General features: G+C 40.7%; 1 protein-coding gene across 3 annotated transcripts in view; it reads right to left on the reverse strand.

Annotated features, from left to right (window-relative positions):
• The window catches only part of syt14a (synaptotagmin XIVa), a 111048-nt gene that overhangs the window by 82300 nt on the left and 11372 nt on the right, over positions 1 to 17376 (reverse strand). For 2 of the 3 annotated variants that reach the window (XM_046349911.1, XM_046349909.1), the window contains exons 2-3: positions 12183 to 12230; positions 1262 to 1414 (exon numbers count right to left, since the gene is read on the reverse strand). In XM_046349911.1, the coding sequence (XP_046205867.1) occupies positions 1262 to 1361 (100 nt within the window). In that variant the 5' untranslated portion in view covers positions 1362 to 1414; positions 12183 to 12230. Of the gene's footprint in view, positions 1 to 1261; positions 1415 to 8340; positions 8456 to 12182; positions 12231 to 17376 lie in introns of those variants that run through there. The other variant, XM_046349910.1, reaches the window with a different exon arrangement.

The raw sequence follows: 17376 nt of genomic DNA on the forward strand, positions 1-17376 counted from the left end.
GGATGTGCAATTTGACCCCCTAGCCACTATATTCAATAGGCAAAGAGTTGAAAAACTACAAACCTCAGATTTCCCACTTCCTGGTTGAATTTTTTTCTCAGGTTTTTGCCTGCCATATGAGTTCTGTTATACTTAGACATCATTCAAACAGTTTTAGAAACTTCAAAGTGTTTTCTATCCAAATCTACTAATAATATGCATATATTAGCAACTGGGCCTGAGTAGCAGGCAGTTTACTCTGGGCACCTTATCATCCAAGTTACTCAATACTGCCGCCAGCCATACAAGTTATTAATAATACGGAGGGTTGCTGGCATTTTACTCCACCCATTCCATTGGGGACTGAATCACATCACATGTTTGTTTACTGCACTACAGAAACCCGCTAACCAAACAACAGTGCTCTCTGAATTAAAGGACTACACAAAAAAATCATGTACGTTTCTTACATTTTTCCCAGATCTCAAGTCAACCCCAGATGTGGTTAAAACATAGTTGTGAACACAGAAAATCCAATTTTCTTGTTTTTCTATTAAAAAACTGGTACACCAGAAAAAAAATTGAGAAATTCAAAACCTGGAAAAACAAAACCAAGAAAACAACAGAATTTTGGGGAAAAAACAATTAATTTTAAAAAGGCCCTACCAACGTTTTTTTTGCTACGCATGACTGCATTTTAGAGTGTGAGTAATCCTGCAGCACAGCATTTTGGAAGTTGAGGTCAGGTCCAATATTAACGATGCACCCAAGAGAGAAAGAGGTTGGGCCATCCTAGAAATGTTTTAGTGAAATGTAATATCAAATTTAGCAGACACTTTTGTGCAAAGTGACTTAGTCATGCGTGAATACATTTTTACATATGGGTGGTCAGGGGAATCGAATCCAATATCCTGGTGTTGCAATGCTCTACCAAGATGCATGACAGGGTTATAAATGCTTTGTGAAGCCTCAATATAATATGATTTATAAGGCCATTATTAAGCAGTGCTTAAGCCGCCCTTTATAAAGCACAGGTTTCTGTCATATTTAACATAGTGGGTTATGCCACATTTATGAACACTTTATAAAGCATATTATGATTTGTAGCAGGACCAAAAGGGTCATACAAAAAGAACGAATCGTTGACAAACTAAACATCACTACTGCACATAATACAGCTGCTCATTTGCACTCCCTGTGTCAAACATTTGAACATGCCCTCAAGGCATTGTCAATTCAACCCAGGGTTTCTTTACAACTCACACACAGAGTTCAGATTTACCTTGCAACTCCTTGGTTTTCCTGAACTCGTCTAGGCATGGCCGGCTCCCAGCATTCTCAAGTGACAGCTTGTTTTTGAGGTATAAGAACAGGATGGTCATCAGAATGAGGAAGAGTCCGATGGCCGTCAGAAACCCCAGCGTCTCTGGAGAGACTGCAGGGAGAAGAGAAGTAGAGCAAAATGGTGATTGTATGAATGGACGGGGCCTCTCAAAACATCTATTTATCAACTCATTTACAAAGCCTAAGGTGTGTACAATGATTATTGCTGCTGCAAAAATATCCAGGTTTGTTTCATTAGCTAGGTTTCCATCAATTCAAGCTAATATTCTGATATTTGAACAAAAAAATATACACATACAACGGCAATGGTGTGCTTGAGTCAAACTGGCTTCTTGAGAATAAAAAGCTGTGCATAATGATGAACAGCACATAAAAAGCACTTTTTTCGTCATATAACTACCCATTTTCTACTCTGCCGATGGTTTTACAACAAAAAGTCTGCAATAAACAGCTAATGTTCCCAGTCTGGTCTTGCTCTGCCAACCACTTGCAGATTCAGTGCAGAGGGTAAATAATGAGATTATTTTTTATTTTTTATTTCACCTTTATTTAACCAGGTAGGCTAGTTGAGAACAAGTTCTCATTTGCAACTGCGACCTGGCCAAGATAAAGCATAGCAGTGTGAACAGACAACACAGAGTTACACATGGAATAAACAATTAACAAGTCAATAACACAGTAGAAACAAAATGGGCAGTCTATATACAATGTGTGCAAAAGGCATGAGGAGGTAGGCGAATAATACAATTTTGCAGATTAACACTGGAGTGATAAATGATCAGATGGTCATGTACAGGTAGAGATATTGGTGTGCAAAAGAGCAGAAAAATAAATAAATAAAAACAGTATAAAAACAGTATGGGAATGAGGTAGGTGAAAATGGGTGGGCTATTTTCCTATAGACTATGTACAGCGATCGGTTAGCTGCTCGGATAGCTGATGTTTGAAGTTGGTGAGGGAGATAAAAGTCTCCAACTTCAGCGATTTTTGCAATTCGTTCCAGTCACAGGCAGCAGAGTACTGGAACGAAAGGCGGCCAAATGATGTGTTGGCTTTAGGGATGATCAGTGAGATACACCTGCTGGAGCGCGTGCTACGGATGGGTGTTGCCATCATGACCAGTGAACTGAGATAAGGTGGAGCTTTACCTAGCATGGACTTGTAGATGACCTGGAGCCAGTGGGTCTGGCGACGAATATGTAGCGAGGGCCAGCCGACTAGAGCATACAAGTCGCAGTGGTGGGTGGTATAAGGTGCTTTAGTGACAAAAAGGATGGCACTGTGATAGACTGCATCCAGTTTGCTGAGTAGAGTGTTGGAAGCCATTTTGTAGATGACATCGCCGAAGTCGAGGATCGGTAGGATAGTCAGTTTTACTAGGGTAAGCTTGGCAGCGTGAGTGAAGGAGGCTTTGTTGCGGAATAGAAAGCCGACTCTTGATTTGATTTTCGATTGGAGATGTTTGATGTGGGTCTGGAAGGAGAGTTTGCAGTCTAGCCAGACACCTAGGTACTTATAGATGTCCACATATTCAAGGTCGGAACCATCCAGGTTGGTGATGCTAGTCGGGCATGCGGTTGCAGGCAGCGATCGGTTGAAAAGCATGCATTTGGTTTTACTCGCGTTTAAGAGCAGTTGGAGGCCACGGAAGGAGTGCTGTATGGCATTGAAGCTCGTTTGGAGGTTAGATAGCACAGTGTCCAATGACGGGCCGAAAGTATATAGAATGGTGTCGTCTGCGTTGAGATGGATCGGGGAATCTCCCGCAGCAAGAGCAACATCATTGATATACACAGAGAAAAGAGTCGGCCCGAGAATTGAACCCTGTGGCACCCCCATAGAGACTGCCAGAGGACCGGACAGCATGCCCTCCGATTTGACACACTGAACTCTGTCTGCAAAGTAATTGGTGAACCAGGCAAGGCAGTCATCCGAAAAACCGAGGCTGTTGAGTCTGCCGATAAGAATATGGTGATTGACAGAGTCGAAAGCCTTGGCAAGGTCGATGAAGACGGCTGCACAGTACTGTCTTTTATCGATGGCGGTTATGATATCGTTTAGTACCTTGAGTGTGGCTGAGGTGCACCCGTGACCGGCTCGGAAACCAGATTGTACAGCGGAGAAGGTACGGTGGGATTCGAGATGGTCAGTGACCTGTTTGTTGACTTGGCTTTCGAAGACCTTAGATAGGCAGGGCAGGATGGATATAGGTCTGTAACAGTTTGGGTCCAGGGTGTCTCCCCTTTTGAAGAGCGGGATGACTGCGGCAGCTTTCCAATCCTTGGGGATCTCAGACGATATGAAAGAGAGGTTGAACAGGCTGGTAATAGGGGTTGCGACAATGGCGGCGGATAGTTTCATTTTAAAATGATAAACTTGGATTAGCTAACACAACGTACCATTGGAACACAGGAGTGGATGCTGCGGATATTGGTCCTCTGTTCGACTATGTAGATATTGCATAAAAAATCTGCCGTTTCCAGCTACAATAGTAATTTACAACATTATTAACAATGTCTGCACTGTATTCCTGATCAATTTGATGTTATTTTAATGGACAAAAAATTAGCCTTTCTTAAAAATGAGGACATTTCTATGTGACCCCAAACTTTTGAATGGTAGTGTATATATTTGATACGAGACTGGTTCACTTCACAGAATAGATGGCATCATGAGGTAGGAAAATTATGTGGATATATTGAAGCAACATCTCACGACATGTCAGGTAGTTAAAGCTTGGTCGCAAATGGGTTTTTCAAATGGACAATGACCCCAAGCATACTTCCAAAGTTGTGGCAAAATGGCTTAAGGACAACAAAGTCAAGGTATTGGAGTGGCCCTGACCTCAATCCTTTAAAATATTTGTGGGCAGAACTGAAAAAGTGTGTGCGAGCAAGGAGGCCTACAAACCTGACTCAGTTACACCAGCTCTGTCAGGAATGGGCCAAAATTCACCCAAATTATAGTGGGAAGCTTGTGGAAGGCTATCCGAAATGTTTGACCCAAGTTAAACAATTCAAAGGCAATGCTTCCAAATACTAATTGATTGTATATAAACTTATGATGCACTGGGAATGTGATGAAAGAAATAAAAGCTTAAATAAATCACTCTATTATTCTGATATTTCACATTCTTAAAATAAAGTGGTGATCCTAACTGACCTAAGACAGGGACTTTCTACTAGGATTAATTGTCAGGAATTGTTCAAATCTGAGTTGAAATGCAGTTGGCTAAGGTGTATGTAAACTTTCGTCTTCAACTGTATTTCGGGGTCTTATGAGACACGGAAATTCTAAATAAAAATCTTATTTTAATTTCAAGCCAGCCTTGGAGAACACTAAGATCTCAATCGCTGCTTGACACTCACCATAACACTCAATGGCAGTCAACTTGGTAAAGATGGTCATCATGCCAAGATTCCGGTATCTGTTTGACTGATCCCCATCTTTATAGCAAAATCATTTTGTAAAGACCTGGATAGACATATATCTACTTTCATTTGGAATAAAAAGGATCTCACGGTTGCGTAAAGCATTTTTAGAAAGACAGAAAGGGGAGGGAGGGTCTTTCCCTAACCAATTTCCTCCATTACTTTTGGGCTGCTAATATTCACAAGATAAATGTAGAGACCCAAAAGGTTTTAGAGGGGGAAGGACCGGTGTGGAAAATCACTCATGTCATAAACCATCCCCAGTCTCCTTAGTCTGTGTCCCCCTACCATTGAGTAAGCAATACCACTCAAACAACCCAATTGTGAAAAGTTCACTCAGGATATGGTCTCAGTTTAGGATACACTTTGGAGACAGACAAGCCATCTCATCCATGCATTTCATTTCCAACCCACTCTTCACACCCTCCCTCATAAACACAGCCTTCCAGCTATGGTTTCAGAAAGGATTGAAGAATGTAAAATACCTTTTCCATGACCGTGTATTTACCTCTTTTGACTATCTAGTTAGAGACCACAGTATACCTCAGACACACTTCTTCAGGTATCTGCAGATTCGTTAACTTAACAATAAAGAGGTTCCTCGCTTTCCCATCTCCACCCACCCACCAGCTGGCTTGATGAATGTGAACCTGGATCCCTATGTAAAAAGGGACACATTTCTATGCTGTATGATATTATTCAGAATATTGCATGCCCTACTCTTGACCATGTAAAGTGTTCATGGGAGTTTGGAAGCGAGATTTCCGATATCACCTGGCATTCTGCAATTGACAGGATACACTCATCCTCTATCTGAATTAGACATGAGTTACTACAGTTTAAAATATTTAATCGCCTACACTTTTGCAGGAGTAGACTTGCCAGATTGTATCCAGATACAGTGGGGCAAAAAAGTATTTAGTCAGCCACCAATTGTGCAAGTTCTCCCACTTAAAAAGATGAGTGGCCTGTAATTTTCATCACAGGTACACCTCCAACTGTATGTATATTTAGCAGAAATGCTGTAAAAACACCAAATATGTGTCCTCTCGTGGATAGGTTAATAAAAAATAGGCTAACTTGATATCCTATGGACTCGCCAACCATTTACTAGAGTTGCTCATTGAACCTCTGCTAGCAAGCTAGCTACATGCCAATGATTTGTTTAACATATCAACATGGGATGAATAGAATGTACGACTGGGTCAAAACATGAGAAGAGAACGGCAACCAGCCCATTTGGCTACGAATCTCAGAATCTCAGAAATAATTACTGGCTTTTGCCTGAACTATTTTGTATGGTGGAAGGATGAAATAAAACATAATGTACTCATTAAAATAAACTTTTTAATGAAAACCTGTCGTTAGTCTTTTTAATATGTTGGCCACCATTTTATAAGAGCAATAAGACCCTCGAACCCGCAAATTATGATGTGATAACTCCCTCCGGCCCTCGGCTTTGCATCTGGCATTAGAACAGCCCTTAGTCGTGAGTTATCACAACATAATTCCCAGGTTATCATGCCTTATAGCTTAATTCTTTGATGAAGCCAAATTAACTCCGTGATAAAGTCAGAATGTAGGCCTGTGTCCATTTGCTTTTCTCAATGGTGACTGTTTTTTTCATTAATGCTTATTCCTTCCTTTTTAACTCCGCTTGCCTCGCTTTATCCTGTTGGCATGGTAACAGTTGCTATCCGGAAGGTCAGAAAGCACCAATCATCTCCACGCAGACACCCACATACAGCCAGTACATAATCACTCTCAGTGCCCCCACACTATATCCCACTCACCACGCACGCACACTGTCCCTGGCATCTCCTACATACAGACAAAACAAATGGCATAAAACAAACACCATTTCAATAACACACAACCAAAAGCAGTTGGTTGTGTGTTATAATAAACAACACAAGCTTACAGAACCAGACCACACAAATAATAATACACGTCCTCTCACGTCCACACACTTGTGAGCATACTCAGTGTCCAGTTGCGGCTATTAACTTGGGTCTTTGAGTCATTACAGTGAACTAACTGCATGAAAGATGGAGGAAGGCATTGCATTAGCATTAAATAGGACATTCTGTACTGTCGCCTCATATGACGTTGATTTAACAATGTCTGCTGGAAATGAGCTTTGTCAGACTAGACAAACTGCAACAAGTAAAAGAGTTGGGCACGCTTTGCAAGATCTCATGTATTTTCATCTCTCACTGAAACACTGTAGAGACGTTTTTTGTTTACAAGTAAACATTAGGTACGATTGATGCATGCGCATCATCGCAACAAAAAGTTCTTTAGCACGATGGCTAATGATGGTGTCGGTATCTTGACAAACTTCACAGTGAGTGAGTGACGACCATGAAAACACGCAAGACTGTTGGCTATATCTATGTTTAACAACTATATTATTCTTCTGGCTTTATCTAGCTCTATGTGATGTTTTAGCTTGCCTCGTTGGCTTGCTAACTTGCTAGGTAATCAAATCCTCCGACGACACCTTTGATGTTGTAGATGACAACCATCTGATTACTTGTGTTAATTTTTTTACTTGCATGAGCTGCATTTGAAGTCAGAGCATTGTAAACAATAAACAAACTAGTTTCTGATTCGGAACTGGGCACACAACTTTTCATGATGCGGCCAGGATAGGGTCTATAGGATGAGGGTCCACAAAGACCATTTTAACAGATGGTGTTTGTTTTCAAGCTTTCAATGCCCATTTGCGTGAATAAATAGTTGATCCTGGAGTTGAGAGATAGAAGTAAGAATTTCATTATAACTGACTAAATAGAGGCAGTGGCGATTTTAGCATGTAAATCTTGATGGGGCAAAAAAATAATAATGTGGGATGCATGCCAGTAAAGCCACTGTACAGCACTAAACAATACATTAATTGCACTATAACGGTGACCACAAACTGTTAGGACCTACATAAAGCTGTCGCAAAAGCAGAGTACCAACACCTTACCACTGCTACACCTGGCTATCAGCGGAGAGTTGTCTGGCATCGAAACAGTTCATTCAGTCTCATTTACTACCTTTTATAAAAACATATCTGATATGACTGACTTGCTTAAACAAACATAGTTTCTACTGGCAATTGAGATGTACAAACTATGGCATAAGGAGATGAAAAGCAGATAAGAGGCAATACGTATTTTCGATTAAAACATTAATGAGCGAGATAGGATGAACGTAGTCAATATAACTATTTGTTCAGCACTTTTGAAATGTACAGCAACAGAATTCAGAACATGGGCCGTTCTTACAGTGTTCTCCCTGTACACCAAGTCAAAACCGTAGGATAAAGGGGGCATATAAGCAGACAATGAAAGCTCTTACAATATTTGATGATTACATTTCTCAAAAACAGGTTATAGGCTACATGTGCACCACCAAGTCAGAACAGTAGGCAAAATTAAGAGGTGAAAATAGATCAAATTATTAGGTTGAGGCACATGGGCTACTAACAGCTTGCTACACAACATACACTTATGTATACTGTAGCTAAGAAAGTAATACTAACTCCCTGGCATATTATATAATTTATGCAGCAGCGTACAATACATTTTTGGACTACCTTATTGTGCTGTGCTCACTCGAACAGGAAGGTGTCGTGGCGGTCCTTCGTGGGATAATTTTGTCATCAAAGTCTGCCAATCTCTGGATTTATGGTGCTTCAAGACAACTGGGAACTCAAAGGAAAAAAAAAAAAAAATCATGATGACGTCAATGATATTCAGGTTGTAGTTCTAGAAAGAGGCCCGAGTTCCAAATGGAAAATTCCGAGTTAGATCAAAGTTCAACACGTCGAAGTTAGTTTTTTCCCAGTTGTCTTGAACTTACCAAAGTCAGATTTTGCATGTCCGAGTTAACAGTTGTTTTGAGCACAGCACAAGTCATTCTTCATTGACAGCATGTCCAATGTTGAATGTTTCATTTTAAACTAGGAAAAGAGACCCTAAATCTTAGCCACTCCACGGAATAGCAGGCTAATGATTGCATTGCAATCTTGCAGTTAGCCACACTGATTCCTTCCAAGCCACTCATTGTTGAATTTGTGATTTCCAAATTGTTGTGTAATGTTTATGTCCCAAGGCCGATGAACACTGATACGTTTTATCTATAATTTATTTTCATTATTTATTTTCATTTGACAAGGATTAAAAAGGACTTGCCAGGACATTGTCAACTTGATTCATGATGATGACTGTTAGCTAAGATTTTGAAAGTATGATGTTGATTAGTCCAATCAAAGCTACTGTAGATATAATGTGATTTTACATCATTTTATCTGTCGCCAATGACCTTGAGCCTTCTTGGATGGGCACTTCTAATGTAACTCTATGTCAGCACCCAAGGGGCTTGAATTTTCTAGCTCTACCCTTGGCGGTCACGTAATGTCCCCATGAGTTACAGAACACAGCCAATCATGGGGCAACGCTCCGTATTTTCTGCTGGCTTGCCCCACCACCACAGAAAGCACTGAGCTAGGCTGAAACACCTGCATTTTGGAGCTGCCTTACTCAAGAAAACAAAAAAGAGACCATGTTTGTATGTGACTTTATTAACTCAGTCATATATATTTGTTTACATTGTTTCCAAACTGATATGTGACACGTATTAATGCCAAATAACATGCAAAACAGGAAAGCCCCCCCCCCCCCCATTTTTTTATTATTTTATTTTATTTTTTAAATGTGGGTCTGCCCCACCTGCCCAACACGACTGGTGGCCACTGAGTAAAGGACAGCTATTTAGAGTAATACATAAAACTGCATAGGAACCTTATCAATCACCTTCAAAACTGCCAGATGAGACTGAGCAAAGCAAAAACATTTGATGTGTGTACAGGTTTACATGTTTTTACTTCTTTAAACTTTATTTAACTAGGCAAGCCATTTAAGAACAAATTCTTACTTACAATGACGGCCTACCCCAGCCAAACCATAACCCGGACGATGCTGGGCTAATTGTGCGACGCCCTATGGGACTCCCAATCACGGCCGGTTGTGATACATCCTGGAATCGAATCAGTGACGCCTCTAGCGCTGAGATTCAGTGCCTTAGACTGCTGCGCCACTCGGGTGCCACACATGCTACATACAGTACTCCACCTATCAGACCATATTGGGTGTGAACTGCTGTATGGGACTCCAGCTCTTTTCTGCATCATGGAAAAAGATCAATTGGGTATGTTCTAACACACTCAGACAACAGGGTCAATGCAACTGACATGAGCTAGCATCAGGAGCATCAAAGCGCCTGCTGCTATGCTAACTACTGTATTTCAGCATCGCTAGGGTGGACTTATGTTTTTTTTATATTTGTTAACAGTCCAATTGTCAATCTTTTAATGCCTTTAGTTGATGCAACAAGTCAGACATATGGGACATAGAACAATAGGGAACGTAGATCAAGTTTTAAGATGGCAGTCTTGTGTGGTTAACACCACAACAGGGCTTTTTTTGACATAATCATGCCAACTAACACTCTAGACCAGGGGTCTCCAACAGGTTGATCCCAAGCTACCAGTAGCTCACAGCCCACCTATGAGTAGCTCGCCATACAATTATGGAAGTACATACATTTTCCAAGTGTTCCACCGCAAACTGTCATAAACAAATCTCACAAATGTCAGACACTGCAACCTCCCAGCTTCTATCCAATCAAAGCATCATTGATATTATCCCACACCTAGTTAGCCACAATTGGCTTAAAAAGCCAGACGTAACACAATATACAGTATTCCAATTAATCACTTTGTGTAGGCAGTTAGCGATGCTAAAGATAACCATCTTGTGGGCAGACAGGCTTTGCCCAAAACATTCTCTTTCTAATAAATGTTAACAGCAAATTAGGCCTACCTGACAGAATGGTAGCATGATTATTTGTATCAATCTGGTGGGCCTTTGTTTTGCAAACTCTGCCATTACATGTGCAGTACAGAAACATCACTAGCCATGCACATCCCACTCTCCCTAGGTGCACACTTGAATTAAAGCGAAATTATCCATTAAAAAAATCTGTTTTTTCAGACTGAAACATTTTTATTTTGCTGCGATTTAAGCATTGACATAGACTCAGAATATCCAATTGTATTAATTCTATATAAATAATTGTAATTTTGAAAGTGAAACAAACAAAAAAATCTGAGCCCAGGAAAACTAAGATTTTAAAAATTAAAACAGATTTTATAGGGCCCCTGGAGTTGTTTATTAAGAATGTGCCTATTTGAAAGCAGAAAATGTGGAGCTTGCAACGTTTCATTTTTTTTATGTACTTGTAGCTGTCATGCTAGAAAAGGTTGGTGACCCCTGTTCTAGGCCCATTGTTACATTTACATTTACATTTAAGTCATTTAGCAGACGCTCTTATCCAGAGCGACTTACAAATTGGTGCATTCACCTTATGACATCCAGTGGAACAACCACTTTACAATAGTGCATCTAAATATTTTAAGGGGGGGGTGAGAAGGATTACTTTATCCTATCCTAGGTATTCCTTAAAGAGGTGGGGTTTCAGGTGTCTCCGGAAGGTGGTGATTGACTCCGCTGTCCTGGCGTCATGAGGGAGTTTGTTCCACCATTGGGGAGCCAGAGCAGCGAACAGTTTTGACTGAGCTGAGCGGGAACTGTACTTCCTCAGTGGTAGGGAGGCGAGCAGGCCAGAGGTGGATGAACGCAGTGCCCTTATTTGGGTGTAGGGCCTGATCAGAGCCTGGAGGTACTGAGGTGCCGTTCCCCTCACAGCTCCGTAGGCAAGCACCATGGTCTTGTAGCGGATGCGAGCTTCAACTGGAAGCCAGTGGAGAGAGCGGAGGAGCGGGGTGACGTGAGAGAACTTGGGAAGGTTGAACACTAGTCGGGCTGCGGCGTTCTGGATGAGTTGTAGGGGTTTAATGGCACAGGCAGGGAGCCCAGCCAACAGCGAGTTGCAGTAATCCAGACGGGAGATGACAAGTGCCTGGATTAGGACCTGCGCCGCTTCCTGTGTGAGGCAGGGTCGTACTCTGCGGATGTTGTAGAGCATGAACCTACAGGAACGGGCCACCGCCTTGATGTTAGTTGAGAACGACATTGTTACACCGTATGTGATGTTTAGGAGGCTTATTTATTTCCTGGTTAACCCCAACCTCTCACCTCAAACCACTAAAACCTTCTCTCTTCATTATCTTCTAAAACAAAACAAAAACAAACAAAAAACAGGGCGGGGAGGCCGAACACACACAGGACAGGCACAAGGAAACACCAAGTTTTTCTTGGTAAAGCAAAACAAATAGAACCAGACAAATGGACCATAAAAGAAGGCAATAAACAGTGAAACAGGTGGATTTTCGAGATCCACAACATGACCAGACATTATACAGTGATTCATGGGAATGGTTGTGGTACAGGGAGGTGAGGTGGGGAGTGCCCCTACCTTTTCTGATGCAGATGAGCTCATGTACTCCGCAGTTGCGCTCACCACCTGGAAAGACAATGCATTTTAAATGACCTGTAACGCATAATGGTAGACAAAAATAATAACCATACATGGATATACAATAAAAACAACAGGTTAAGAGTCAATGACACAGATATGCTGACAAAAATCTGGATTTCACAAGAAGAGAGAGAATACACAAGACAACAGAAATGCGGTCAAACACGCATATGGAACTTCTATATCTGTTGTGATTCCACATGACTAAACAATATTGACAATAATGTGTGGCATTTTAGGAAATATGTACACACTTTCAAACCTTCATTTGCCATTTCAGAATCCAAAGGAAAGCCTGGGCCCTATGCATGGTATCTTGAACATGCACACTTTATATGATTAAATATGAACACATTTATAGTTACAATAAACTCTGTTTCCATGGATATGTTACAAATTAAGGTTAAATGTTATATTAGCGTGTAACATAGTAGCCTAAAGTTAAGGCTAACTGTATTACAAAAGTAATATTGAATATTGTCTGGTTGATAATGCAACCAAATATCAACATTTGAAGAAGATGTACTGTATCTACCGCTTGGAGAGTTCCATCTGGGTCAATCCCATTCTTTAACTTGGGTTGGAGACGTGAATCCAACATGTCATTGTTAACTTAGTAGGCTATTTCTTGTATTTCAAAAGTGATATTGAATTGTGTTTGGTTGTCAATGCAAGCAGAAGATTGATTTCCTTGATATTGATATTTAGTTGCATTGACAACCAAACATAATTCAATTTCACTAAATACACTGTTCAAAAAAACAAAGGGAACACTTAAACACAATGTAACTCCAAGTGAATCACACTTCTGTGAAATCAAACTGTCCACTTAGGAAGCAACACTGATTGACAATAAATGGCACATGCTGTTGTGCAAAAACAAGACTCCATGAGGGTGGTATGAGGGCCCGACGTCCACAGGTGGGGGTTGTGCTTACAGCCCAACACCGTGCAGGACGTTTGGCATTTGCCAGAGAACACCAAGATTGGCAAATTCGCCACTGGTGCCCTGTGCTCTTCACAGATGAAAACAGGTTCACACTGAGCACGTGACAGACGTGACAGAGTCTGGAGACGTCGTGGAGTACGTTCTGCTGCCTGCAACATCCTCCAGCATGACCGGTTTGGCAGGTGGGTCAGTCATGGTGTGGAGGGCCGCACCCTCCATGTGCTCGCCAGAGGTAGCCTGACTGCCATTAGGTACCGAGATGAGATCCTCAGACCCCTTGTGAGACCATATGCTGGTGCGGTTGGCCCTGGGTTCCTCCTAATGCAAGACAATGCTAGACCTCATGTGGCTGGAGTGTGTCAGCAGTTCCTGCAAGAGGAAGGCATTGATGCTATGGATTGGCCCGCCCGTTCCCCAGACCTGAATCAAATTGAGCACATCTGGGACATCATGTCTTGCTCCATCCACCAACGCCACGTTGCACCACAGCCTGTCCAGGAGTTGGTGGATGCTTTAGTCCAGTACTTATTTTCCACCATAATTTGCAAATAAATTCATAAAAAATCCTACAATGTGATTATCTGGATTTTTTTTCTCATTTTGTCTGTCATAGTTGAAGTGTACCTATGATGAAAATTACAGGCCTCTTCTCATCTTTTTAAGTAGGAGAACTTGCACAATTGATGGTTGACTAAATACTTTTTTGCCCCACTGTATTTAAAGCACAGATTACATGTCACAATACGTTGACAAATTACATTGAAATAACATTGATTCAACCAGTTGGTGACCAGTGGGAAGCCTCCTTAGTCATTAGAGTCAAACATATTATTTGACAGATAGAGACCTCAAGAGCTGTCCCAACCAGTTAAGCATTACCAGCAGGTGCAATGATTATAGAAAAAGGCAGCGAATCAGTGGTTCCTGCATCATAGACTGTCATTTCCTTTTGAGTTGAATTTTTGTTGTTGTTGATATATCTGTATGATAATCTAGACATGGCCTACATGCAACAGTATCTCTTGCACTTTTGACATATATTTTTCTTTAGATTATTTCATTAACATACAGTACAGTGGCTTGCGAAAGTATTAACCCCCCTTGGCATTTTTCCTATTTTGTTGCCTTACAACCTGGAATTAAAATAGATTTTTGGGTGGTTTGTATCAATTGATTTACACAACACTTCAAAAGATCCAAATATTTTTAATTGAGAAAAAAAAACAAGAAATAAGACAAAAAACGCACAAACTTGTGCGCACATAACTATTCACCCCCCCAAGTCAATTATTCGTAGAGCCACCTTTAGCAGCAATTACAGCTGCCAATCTCTTGGGGTATGTCTCTATGAACTTGAAACATCTAGCCACTGGAATGTTTGCCCATTCTTCAAGGCAAAACTGCTCCAGCTCCTTCAAGTTGGATGGGTACCGCTGGGAAACAGCAATCTTTAAGTCAAAACACATATTCTCAATTGGATTGAAGTCTGGGCTTTGACTAGGCCATTCCAAGATATTTAAATGTTTCCCTTAAATCACTTGAGTGTTGCTTTAGCAGTATGCTTAGGGTCATTGTCCTGCTGGAAGGTGAACCTCTGTCCCAGTCTCAAATCTCTAGAAAACTGAAACAGGTTTCCATCAAGAATTTCTCTGTATTAGCACCATCCATCATTCCTTCAATTCTGACCAATTTTCCAGTCCCTGCCGATGAAAAACATTCCCAGAGCATGATGCTGAAACCACCATGATACACTGTGTGGATGGTGTTCTCGGAGTGATGAGAGGTGTTGGGTTTGCGCCAGCCATGGCGTTTTCTTGATGGCCAAAAAGCTCAATTTTAGTCTCAACTGACCAGAGTACCTTCTTCAATATGTTTGGGGAGACTCCCACATGCCTTTGGAGAACACCAAATGGGTTTGCTTATTTTTTTTCTTTAAGCAATGGCTTTTTTCTGGACACTCTTCCGTAAAGTCCAGCTCTGTGGTGTGTACGGCTTAAAGTGGTCCTCTCTTGGCAGGTTTGTTGTGGCGCCATATTCTTTCAATTTTTTTTATCATGGATTTAAATGGTGCTCCGTGGGATGTTCAAAGTTTCTGATATTTTTTTATAACCCAACCCTTATCTGTACTTCTCCAGAACTTTGTCCCTGACCTGTTTGGAGAGCTCCTTGGTCTTCATAGTGAAGCTTGCTTGGTGGTGTTGTAGACTCTGGGGCTTTTCAGAACAGGTTTATATATACTGAGATCATGTGACAGATCATGTGACACTTAAATAAAGTCCACCTGTGTACAATCTAACTAATTATGTTACTTCTGAAGGTAATTGGTTGCACCAGATATTATTTAGAGGCTTCATAGCAATGGGGGTGAATACATATGCACGCACCATTTTTCAGTTTTATTTACTTAAGTTATTTTTTTCACTTCACCAATTTGGACTATTTTGTGTATGTCCATTACAAGAAATTGAAATAAAAAAATCAATTTAAATTACAGGTTGTAATGCAACAAAATTGGAAAAACGCCAAGGGGGATGAAAACATGATGTACGGTGCCTTGCAAAAGTTATTTCAAGTTATCCCTTTGGAGCGCAATATCACGTTGTTAAAAAAGATGCCTAAATTGGGCATGCCTATAAGTTGGGCAATTGACAGCATATAAAGCATATGCGTTCAGTGATTAATGATACCTTTAAAATATTTTATGTAATATTATCATCAAGTTATTTGATGCCTACGGTGCCAGAAGCTATTTAGAGAGTTGTTGAACGGGAGTGACGTGTGTTTCCCAAACGCAGGGTTTCCCAAACGTGGTCCTCGGAACCCCCATGGGTGCACGTTTAGTTTTTTTGCCCTAGCACTACACAACTGATTCAAATAATGACATAATCAAACATGCAATCTTGGAGTTTCGAGGACCGAGTTTGGGAAACACTGATATAACGGTAATAGAAAATTACGCTTTTAACAACAATTCAGTACCATATGCCTGTCATGCTATTTAAAATACCAGAATTTGAACAAAAAATGATTATGAATGCCAACATATTATGCATACGCATGTGATAGCAAAATTTCTGGAAATTTGTTTTAAAACTGAAAAAAAAATGATCTGTGAACAAAAGCATGAGATGAGCCTCCAGAGGTCTGTGCCCCGGGACTCCAAATGCGGTATTCTGGCCCAGTATAGAGTTCACAGCTGGGCTCATCGTGATTGGTTATTACCCATCATTTGCAACCATGTCAATGAGTGTCATCAATATCTTTCCTTTGTGGTACCTTAAACTGTTGTGATTACCAGCTAAGAAACTTTTATGAGTTGATTTTACTTTTTGTCTGGGCAGTGTCTTAACATCATTATAAAACCTACTCAGAGCTGGGAGTGTCTTTTGTCTTAAAACAGGTTTTTAACATGATTCCTAGGATCTTTTCTGAGATGCTTTGTGGATACGGCCCAGGATTGCAAATCGACATATTTTTTAATACTATCAGCACAAAGCAATTATGAAACACAGTTGAAGTAAGTTGGATGGTTCACCCTTGGGAGCAATTTCCAAACGCCTGGCTTAAGGACTTAAGGAATGGCTTAAGGTCAACAAAGTCAAGGTATTAGAGTGGCCATCACAAAGCCCTGACCTCAATCCTTTAAAAGATTTGTGGGCAGAACTGAAATAGCGTGTGTGAGCGAAGTCTACAAACCTGACTCAGTTACACCAGCTCTGTCAGAGGAATGGGCCAACATTTACTCAACGTATTGTGGGAAGCTTGTGGAAGGCTACCCAAAATGTTTGACCCAAGTTTAAATTGTTTAAGGCAATATTACCAAATACATATTGAGTGTATGTAAACTTCTCACCCACTGGGACTGTGATGAAAGAAATAAAAGCTCAATTAAATCACCTGAGATTTCACATTCTTAAAATAAAGTTGCAGGGAATTTTTACTAGGATTAAATGTCAGGAATTGTGAAAAACTGAGTTTAAATGTATTTGGCAGAGGTGTATGTAAACTTCTGACTTCAACTGTATGAGTGAGATGTGAGCTATTCTTTCGAGCAATTTTTTTTAAACTGCAGACATTTGAAAGTGTCTTTCAACATAAAAACATCTTGATCCTGTGGATGGTGATCCACAATGTTTTCACAATGACATTATACGAAACCCCATTTTATCTTTCTTCATGTGC

Source organism: Oncorhynchus gorbuscha, linkage group LG05, assembly GCF_021184085.1.
Source record: "Oncorhynchus gorbuscha isolate QuinsamMale2020 ecotype Even-year linkage group LG05, OgorEven_v1.0, whole genome shotgun sequence".
Lineage (NCBI taxonomy): Eukaryota > Metazoa > Chordata > Actinopteri > Salmoniformes > Salmonidae > Oncorhynchus > Oncorhynchus gorbuscha.